The sequence below is a fragment of the Kogia breviceps genome, chromosome 4 (genome assembly GCF_026419965.1).
Source record: "Kogia breviceps isolate mKogBre1 chromosome 4, mKogBre1 haplotype 1, whole genome shotgun sequence".
Classification (NCBI taxonomy): domain Eukaryota; kingdom Metazoa; phylum Chordata; class Mammalia; order Artiodactyla; family Physeteridae; genus Kogia; species Kogia breviceps.
Genome location: NC_081313.1, coordinates 182,591,589 through 182,601,267, shown reverse-complemented (window position 1 = coordinate 182,601,267; position 9,679 = coordinate 182,591,589). Strand labels below are relative to the sequence as shown.

Genomic DNA, 9,679 nt, shown 5'->3' with positions numbered 1-9,679 from the left:
AATTTTCACTGGAAATATTTCATCTGTATATAAGATTTCCTAAAACTGTAGATGAGGGACTTCCCTGGCAGTCCAGTAGTTAGGACTCTGCGCTTACGCTACAGAGAGCACAGGTTCGATCCCTGGTCAGGGAACTAAGATCCCACAAGCCACGCAGTACAGCCCCCCAAAATAAAAAATAATAAAATTGTAGATGAAAAAGGAGATTCATAAACCCAAATTGTTCCAAACGTGCTTAAAAGTTTTCCAGGGGGCTTCCCTGGTGGCGCAGTGGTTGAGAGTCCGCCTGCCGATGCAGGCGACACGGGTTCGTGCCCCGGTCCGGGAGGATCCCACGTGCCGCGGAGCGGCTGGGCCCGTGAGCCGTGGCCGCTGAGCCTGTGCGTCCAGAGCTTGCGCTCCGCAACGGGAGAGGCCACAACAGTGAGAGGCCCGCGTACTGAAAAAAAAAAAAAAAAAAAAAAAAAAAAAAGTTTTCCAATAAGTGGATCAAACGTCTGTTTTTATGTTGGTATTTAAATTAAAAATTACATTTCAGGTGCTGAGCAGCCGTGCCTGCCTGGCTGGCAGCTCCGCCCAGGCCTGGGTTTGTCCTGTGCCCCAACCTTGTCACCTCCCCAGCCGGGCCCTGGGCCCTGGGATGGATGGGCGGGGTTTGCCTATGAGGAGGAGGTTTGAATTTCAAACAGCTGGATCAGGTTGGCCCTAGCGACCCACAGCAGTTCCTCATCAACTGTTTGAATTCATTGCAGCACTTCTGCCCTGGGGGTGGCCCTCCCCCTCCTCAGGGAACACCCACACCGCCATCACAGCACTGGGTCTGCTTCCTTGGTCAGGCAGAGCAGTGCCCTCCTCCTCAGACACAGCTGGGGTGCCAAAGTGGATGTGTGGGGTGGTGTAGAGGGGGGAGGGTGTTCAGCTGGGGGTGGATGGATACATGGGTGGGTGGACAGCTGGCCGACAAGTGGCCAGAGGGGCAGGTGGGTGGGTGTTGGGCGAGCAGACCGCTGATCTGAGCTCCACCCTGGTCTGCCCACACCTGCTAAAGTCAGCCTGGGCCTGTCCTGAGGGGTCTGCTCTGGGCGCTGACGGTGACCCCAGCCTGGCCCCTCCCCCTCTACAGGCAGGGCGCCCCGAGGCTCCCAAGTCATCCACCAGTCAGCCATCCTCACCCCCTCAGCCCAGCTCGGCCAGGGGACTTCAGGGGCCAGCAGGGATGTCGAAGGCCTGATGGAACAGCTCCTGTCCAGCTCTAGAGCTGGCTATGTAACAGGCAAGCCCTCACTGAGGAGCCTCCGTCTCCTCCCCCAGCTTCCCTGAGACCACTGAGGCACGGAGCCACCCAGGGAGGGGGCTCAGGCTACAGTCTGGGGTGCTTCAGCACCAGAGCTGGGTGGGGCACCTGACAGGGGCCCCCCAGTGACCCAGCCCTGCCCTCAGGGCTCCAGCTCACCCCAGAGAAAATCCGTGAGGTCCCCAAGTGACCGGTGATGTTAGCGAGGGGAGCTGGCCAGCCGGGGTGCAGGAGTCCTGAGGGAACGGGAATCTCCCAAGGCTGGGGCGCTGGCCTCTCTGGACACCCTCCTTGGCCCCGAGTGCCCTGCAGAGCCCCAATGCCATGCTGGGAAGGTGGGGAGGAGGCTTCCTACAGAGGCCACTGAGGACTTCCTCTGGGTGGGGCGGGGGGGGGGCGATGCTGGGAAGGGGGGACCAAGAGCAGGAAGCCCAGGCTGGGGGGATACCAGGACCTCAGCCCCCACCCAGGCGGCTCCCGTGGGCTCAGTCATCTAGGGACAAGAGCAGATGTCCCTGGGGCAGGTGGGAAGTGCAGTTCAGTGCCCCCCCCCGCCCCCACCCCTGGTGCTGGCCCTGCCCCTCCTGGAGTCCATCCAGACCCCCTCCAGGCACCTGCCCCATCCCTCTCTTCTCCCCCAACCCCACCTTCTGTCTGTCTCTCTCTGTCTCCACCCCCACCCCTTTTCTTCTTCCACCTCTGCCCGGAATCTTCTTCCTCTGTTGAGCCCACCTGTCCCTTCCTCAGGGTGGCCTCCGCTGATGCTGCGGCCACCGTGTTCCCGTTATGGCTGTCCTCTTACGCCGCGGGTGTCATTAACCCTCCTCGTTCCAAGCAGAGGCTTGGAGCTGGAGGAACCAGCGATGGCGGGGGAGGGGCAAGTCCACACCCTGCAAGGGCCTCGGCCGCTAGGGTGCCAGGAAGCCGGGTCAGGGCCTGGGAAGAGACCCATTCATCAGGCCTGCTGCCCCCCACCCGGGTTAAGGGCCCAGCTTCCCGAGAAGGGCCCACGCCTCCGGCCTGGGGAGGGGCGGCACCTTGGAGCTGCCTTCCTGTGCGGGCTTTCCTGGCACCGAGGTAGAGGGGGATGGGACCAAGGAAGTTAGACTCTGGGTTCGCACACTTGGGGCCCCCTGAGTCTCCGCTCTCCTCCCCTGCCCCCAGCGGCACCCCCACCCACCCCTGCTCAGCTCCCCTCCCCTGCCCACCGGCCCCTGCTCTTAGGCCCCAGTTTCTTTCTACCTCTGACAATTAAGATGTTGAGAAGACAGACGGGCAGGGCTGGTGGTGCTTAGAAACAGCATAGCCTGGCGACTCCTCTCTTACACTGAAGTCAGGGAAACTGAGGCAGAAGTCACACCCTGAAGTCAGGCGGGGGTGGGGGGACAACCAGGGCTCTCCATCCTTTTCCTCCTGCGTGCTGCTGCACACGGGGCCTGGGGTCACAGCGGACGAGATCCCCCCATTCCCAGTACAAGGGGGGATGTGACATCAGCCACTTGACCTCGTTAAGGACTGCGAGGAAGTCAGGTGGGCGGGGGGGGGGGGGGAAGCTGGCCGGGGAGCTTCCCACTCGGGAGGCGGCATCTGGGCAGAGACGGAGCAGGGGAGGCTCGTGCTAAGGTCCTGAGGCTGCCTGGTCCGGAGGCCGCCCAGTCTCACGGTCTCCAGCCACGGCCAGGAGTCGGGATTTTTCCCTCTGCCAGGGGAAGCCGTGGGGCGTCCACGTACCGAGAGGGTGTTTCTCTAAATCCACCCTGGGTGCTGGGTGGTGAAGGGCTGTGAAGGAAACTGGGGCCAGGCTGAGGGGCCCAGAGGAAAGAGTGGGTGGATTCCAGCGTGGGGAAGACGAGGTTCTCAGGCCTCGCCGATGCCTGCTGTGGGTCCCCTCCCCCAGGCTTCTCGTGGGGGGCCCAGCCCCAGGTCGCTGTGCGGAACAGGGCACTGAGGCCCCATGCCCGGTGTCCCAGGCTCCCCTCACGCCGGCCCGTTCGGCGGACGGGAGACAAGCTTAGAGGCGGGTGGGCCTCGGCTCCACACCCTACGGCATCCTCACCCCTGGCGGGACGCGTCTTCCAGGCGGATTCCTCGGGGCGGCTGCGCCGCAGGAGACGCGCGGCGCGGCCGCCCAAGCCATCGCGGGAGGCGGCTCCCCACCGCCCCCGCGCGGCCGCTCCGGGCAGCGAGGGCTGGGGCTCCCGCGACGGGGCGAGCCCGGCGCCAGCCCTGGGCCTGGCTCCGATTTCCATTCACTTGACCCCGACAGTCAGCCCTCTCCCGCCTCCATCTTCCGATTTTCAGGCTCCAAAAGTGAAACCTGGCATCGGCCCAGACCCTCCGCCCGCGGGTTCTGATCTCGGCCTCCCCCGCCCCCACCTCTGCCCCCCGCCCCCCGTCCCTGGCCCTCGGTCGCCTCCAGGGTCGGGGGTCAGGGTGGGAAATACCCTCGGGAAACCCCCGGGGAGCAGCTGGAGGAGGGGGAGGGGAAGCGGGGTCGCGGGGCGGGGGCCCCGGGGCGCCAGTATTTAAGCCACCGCCCCCGCGGGCAGGGGACGCAGCCGGGAACCGAGCATGGCGCGGGGCCTCGCCCTCCTGCTTCCCCTCTTCCTGGGGCTGCCGCAGCTGGGCCGCGGTGAGCCGGGCAGGGCTTGGGAGAGAAGAGGGGCTCGGAGAGGGGCAGTGCGGAGGTTTGGGGGGGCGAGGGAGGATCCCACTTTGGAGGGCCTCGGAGCAGGGCGCCGGCGCGGGGGCTGCGGGCGCGGGGCGGGGCTCAGAGCGCCGTCGCCCGCAGGTGGGCCGCTGGAGGTGGAGCCCCCCGAGCCCGAGGTGGCGGTGGCCGTGGGCGAGTCGCGACAGTTCACCTGCCGCCTGGCCTGCGAGGACGGCAGGGCGGCCTCGGTGCAGTGGCGGGGCCTGGACACCAGCCTGGGCGCCGTGCAGTCCGGCGCGGGTAGCAGCGTCCTCTCCGTGCTCAACGCCTCGCTGTCGGCTGCGGGGCCCCGCGTGTGCGTGGGCTCCTGCGGGGACGTCGCCTTCCAGCACATCGTGCGGCTCCTGGTGTTCGGTGAGCCCCCGCCCCTCCCGCCGCCGTGGCACACGTGGGGCCCAGCCAGCGGCCCTGCTTTCCCTCTATCCTTGTGCCACCTCTGCCTGGGAGGCTTCCCGGATTGCCCAGCCCGCCCCAGCTCAAAGCCGGCCTCGCGGGTCCCCCTGAGTCGATCTGCAGGCCGCCCCCTCCTCCGCGCAACCCCTCTCCCCCAATCCACCCCCAAACCTCCTGTCCCTGACCCCCGTGCCCTTTCTGCGGGTGCGGCACTGGGTGTTCCCTGTCGCCGGGCACCAGCAGTCCCCACGCCCCCTCCTCAGGGCCCAGCCCTGACCCTCGGAGCTCTGCCCACCCCCTTCCTCCATTCTCTCCACAGCCTTCCCGGACAAACTGACTGTGGTCCCAGAGGCCCTGGTGGCTGGGCCGGACCGGGAGGTGGCCTGCACAGCCCACAGCATCACTCCTGCGGGCCCTGACACCCTCTCTATGTCCCTGCTCCTGGGAGATCAGGAACTGGAGGGGGTGGAGGCCCTCCGGGATGTGATAGAGGAGCCCCAGGAGGGCGAGGACCCGCTGTTCCAAGTGACACAGCGCTGGCTGCTTCCTGCCTTGGGGACACCCACCCCACCCTCCCTCCACTGCCAGGCGACCATGAGGCTGCCCGGCTTGGAGCTGAGCCACCGCCGGCCCATTCCAGGTGAGCCTGTGCCTCAGTGTCCCCCAGGAAGTGGGTGAGGTCACACCACCCAGCACCTGTAAGCCTTGATAAGTAGTGTCCAGCGGCTCTTATGGAATCCTAGTTAAGCCCCTCCCCTGCTGTGTAGCCACCTGGGCGGGTCACAGTACCACAGCCAAGGAAAAATTGCATTTGATCTTTATTTTATTTTTTAATTAACTTATTATTTATTTTTGGCCGTGTCGGGTCTTTGTGGCTGTGCGCAGGCTTTCTTTCGTTGCGGCAAGCAGGGGGCTACTCCCGTTGTGGTGCGTGGGCTTCTCATTGCGGTGGCTTCTCTTCTTGAGGAGCAGGGGCTCTAGGCGAGCAGGCTCAGTAGTTGTGTCTCGCGGGCTCTAGAGCGCAGGCTCAGTAGTTGTGGCGCACGGGCTGAGTTGCTCCGCGGCATGTGGGATCCTCCCGGGCCAGGGCTCCAACCCTTGTCCCCTGCGTTGGCAGGCGGATTCTTAACCTCTGCGCCACCAGAGAAGTCCCTGCGTTCAATCTTTAGTCTGTCCCTTCGTGGCAGCCAGGGGCTACTTCTCACTCGTTCATTCATTCAGCAGATTCACTGAGCACCTACCCTGAGCCAGGCCCCATGAGGTGCTGCCCTTCCTCTGCCCACAGCCCTCCAAGGGCTCCCACCTCCCTTTGGGTGAAAGCCCAAGCTCCTCACGCCCACGGAGCCCTGCAGAGCCTGACCTGCTTGCCCTGTCCCCACCCCCACCCCCTGCCTCACTTCCTCCCTCTCTCCCCCTCACTCAGTCTGCTGTTCCTCCGACACCCTAGGTGCAGTCCTGCCCCAGGGCCTTTGCACTGCTGTGCCCTCCACCGGGAACGCTCTTCCCCACATTTCCCTCACCTCCCTCGGGTCTCCTTCCCAGTGAGGCTTGCCCTGACCTCTCTGTCCAAGGGGTCAAACCCCACTCCCACCCCCACCACACACACACACACACACACACACACGTGCACACACACACACTCAGGCCCTTTCTCTTCTCCTGTTGAATGTTTGTTGACACCTTTTATCAACATCTGACTCCTGTGTGCTCTCTTTATGTTTTTTCGTTCATGGCTGTCCCCCCAGTGGCTAAAACAGTGCTCAGCGCACAGTAGGTGTCCAATAGATACATCCTGAATGAATTAATCAATAACTGTTATCACGGAGCCTGGCGCATAGTAGGTGCACAAGAAATGCTTGCTGAATGAACTTACGAATGACAACATTTAACGTGGGGCCTGGCAAACAGTAGGTGCTCAGTTCATGTCAGATGTTATTAGTCTGTCTCATCTGGGACAGGCCCTGACCGCATCACCAAGCTTCTGGCAGCCTCTCACTAAGGAAGCACAGATTCATTCTCTGAGAGGGCACCCCAGTACTCATGTTAATGGCTGAGGCCTGGGGGCCGGGAAAGGTTTGGCTCAAGCGGAAGCGGGGGTGGGGGGGGGGCGGGGAGGCAGGGGTGTGCTGGGAGGGTGTGCAGAGAGTACTCCGGATTTGAGAGCCGTCACACAGCAGAACGGACAGGTCCTCTCTCGGGGCCTCAGTCTCTCATCTGCACTGCAAGGGCGCGAGGCACCCCCTTCCCTCTCCCCACCCCTCAGCCCCATAATAATAAGATCCAACACACGTGTCACTCTCCACACCAGCCCCTGGGGTGGGAGCCTCTCACCCCACGTTCCAGTTGAAGAAAGTGAGACACAGAGATTTGGATGCTCGCGGGGGCGAGGGGCGTGGCAGACCCCGGGCCGGCTCCTGCCCACTGGGATACCCTGCGATTCACCCGAGTGAATGGACGGGGCTTGGAGCAGTTCCGGTCCAACCATGTGGTCCAGGTGGAGAGAGGGAGGGAGGAGAAGGGGCTGGGCAGCAGCGAGAACAGACGGCTGCCCTGTTTTCCAGTCCTGCAGGGCCTGACCTCCCCAGAGCCCAGCACCACAGAGTCCCCGGAGCCCCGCATCACCACCTCCCCCGAGGCCACCCCAGAGCAGGCCTCCACCCGCAGCCCCAGGAGCCCTGGCCCCGTGCCCCGGAACAGCTCCACCAGGCCCTGCCGCCCGGAGATCCGTCAGTTGTCTGCAGCAGGGGGCTTGGAGCTGCTGTGTGAGGTGGCCTGCGGCCCAGGCGTGGCCGTGCGCTGGACCCAGGCCCCCGGCGGGCTGGCGGCCTACGAGACGCGGGAGGTGGGGGCCCAGGCTTGGCTGAGCGGTGGCAGCATGCTGTGGGCCAGATGCCACGCTGAGGGCTGGTTCCAGTGTTGCCTGGACCCAGGGGGCCAGACGGCCAAGCTGTACGTGGCCTCAGAAATCTGTGAGTTCAGGGGCTGGGGCGGGCACTGGGGGAGCCTGAGAGGGAGGGGAGCCCTGCGTCTGGCCTTAGACAAGGAGGGCCCTGCCAGCCTGTGTCCCCAGCTGTCCAGTGGACTTCCGTGACCCTATAAGATCACAGCTGCCCGCATGGCAATAACTAAGTTTCAGGGGCTGTGTAGATATCACAGCACTTTGTCAACTGTAAACTCTATGGACCAAGACAGCCTGTGGAATAGAAACAGAAATAGAAAGGACTTCCATGGTGGTCCAGCAGTTAAGACTCCGTGCTTCCACTGCAGGGGGCGCAGGTTTGATCCCTGGTCTGGAAACTAAGATCTGTGTGGCGTGGCCAAAAAAGAAAAAAAAAAAAAAAAGAATACAGCCACTTTGGTAATTTCCGTTTTTCTGGTAGCCACATTCAGGAATAAAAAGGTAAAAATAAGTTTGACAACATATTTCATCGAACCCAATATATCTCAAACGTTATCATTTCAACATGTAATCTATGAAGAAGCATGAATGAGATTTTTTTTTTTTCCAAACCAAGTCTTCAGAATGCAACGTGTGTTTTACAAAGACAGAGCTGTCCACTCAGACCGATCACATTTCAAATGCAGCTGTGGTGAGTGGTCCCTCACTGGACAGCTCACTTCTAACTACAAGGTCCTACGTACCTCTCAAAAGACTCACTCTAAAGGACTTTGGATAGTCCAGCGATGTGTATACAATTTAGAAGGCGTTTTAAACCGTGAAGTCCTTTGTAAAATTTCAGGGAACTCAGTCAGCCCGGGAGCTCTTAGCCGACTCTGCTGGGCTGCTCCCCAAACCTGCAGAGAGGTGCAAGACACCGTATGCCTCTCTCTCCAGGCTCTCCGCTAACGTCTGCATCCCTGTGGACGGGCAGCTTGGTGCTGGGGCTGCTTCTCCTGGTGTTCCTGACCCACCGCCTGTGGAAACGCTGCCGGCCCACCAGATGATGACCTGGGTCCCCTGCCCCGCCTGGACCACACGGAGGGGGATTTTCCTTCCACTCAGTTGCGACTAGAGGATGTTTGCAGGGTTCTGGACATCAGGGGGGCTGACCGTGGACCCCTTACCCCGATGGCCAGCACATCCAGGCTCCCCAACTGGCTGGGCTTCCCCTCAGTGGGGACCCCTGGGGAGCCGCCACCACCCCCCCACGGTGAAGAGCTGGAGAATAAAGAGCATCTGGTCTGACCTCGGTGGTTCCTGTCGTGTTCTGAGGACACGGGGAATCCCCGGCACCGCTACAACCATCCTCTGCTCTAGGTGACTCCCCAGAGAGACAAGGAAGGACAGGACACCCCAGCCCCACGTGGCCAGGGGTGGGGGGAAGAGGCGTGTGCTCTGCCTGGTGCCTTTCCCTGCATATGGGGACACTGGCGCTTAATGAGTAACTAGGAGTCCTCAAAAGAAGCGGAGAAAAGTATTTGTTGGAGGACAGCACGGGCAGAGACACAGAAGAGAGGTGGCTTGATAAGGGAAATTGCGTCTCTTTTGGGGTGGCTGGAGGCTAAAGCGTGGGGAGAGGCGAGAGAGAGGCTGGAAATGATACCGGCAGATGAAGGGCTGTAGATTCCAGGGTCGTCAGCCTTCTGGAACCGAGGAGCTATGGGAGAGCTTAGAGCTATAGAGGATGCGGTGTCAGAAAGTTCCCTCTAGTGGTAAGGAAAGGTAACACCCTGAGACGGGGAACTGGGGACCGTGGGTGGTCCACTCGCTCTGTGAACCCGTACACCGGACTAGGGGCCGCGGAAGCGCAGACCAGACCCCTAACCCAGCCTGGTGGGGAGAGGGGGCTTTTCCCCAAGAGGTGAGCTACAAACTCGCACGGAGATTGGGTTACGCTGAAGGCCAGGCTGAGCACAAAGGCTCCGAGTTGCAAATCAGAAAAGGGGGCGGGAGCGGCGCTTAGTCCCGGAGTTGGGGTGGAACCATCCCGCCCACTCTCAGCAGGGCTTCCCTGGTAACCAACAAGACCGGTTGCTAGGGGACCATGCTAATGAAGGACTCGCCCACTACCAAGATGGCAAGCAATCCGGCTTCATACCAGAAACCAAGCCCTTCCCAGGGAGCCATTTTGGAGTCTGGCAAAATTCAAGTTCCGGGCCTAAGCCAGGAAAGCCAACCAGCACACCTAAAGAGGAAAACGGAGAGAGTGAGTGCCAATGAGAACCTAGGGAAAAGGGTGGCCTGCGCTCGTTATTTTCCAGAGTCTCCCCGCGGGAACCGGGCGCCCTCTGCCCTCAACCAAAATGGCCGCCCCGAGGTGTCAGCACACTGTGAAATATGG

General features: G+C 61.9%; 1 protein-coding gene across 2 annotated transcripts; it reads left to right on the top strand.

Annotated features, from left to right (window-relative positions):
• Positions 1 to 3,772: 3,772 nt before the first annotated feature.
• Positions 3,773 to 8,582, top strand: MADCAM1 (mucosal vascular addressin cell adhesion molecule 1). 2 transcript variants are annotated; one of them, XM_059063421.2, is made up of 5 exons: positions 3,773 to 3,926; positions 4,086 to 4,358; positions 4,717 to 5,037; positions 6,959 to 7,366; positions 8,233 to 8,582. In XM_059063421.2, exons 1-5 carry the CDS (start codon positions 3,866 to 3,868, stop codon positions 8,340 to 8,342), a joined length of 1,173 nt encoding a protein of 390 aa, XP_058919404.1. In that variant the 5' UTR covers positions 3,773 to 3,865; the 3' UTR covers positions 8,343 to 8,582. The 2 variants fall into 2 exon arrangements, with proteins under 2 accessions (XP_058919404.1, XP_066889571.1); XM_067033470.1 differs by having other exon boundaries at positions 6,959 to 7,346; positions 8,233 to 8,509.
• The last annotated feature ends 1,097 nt before the right edge of the window (positions 8,583 to 9,679 follow it).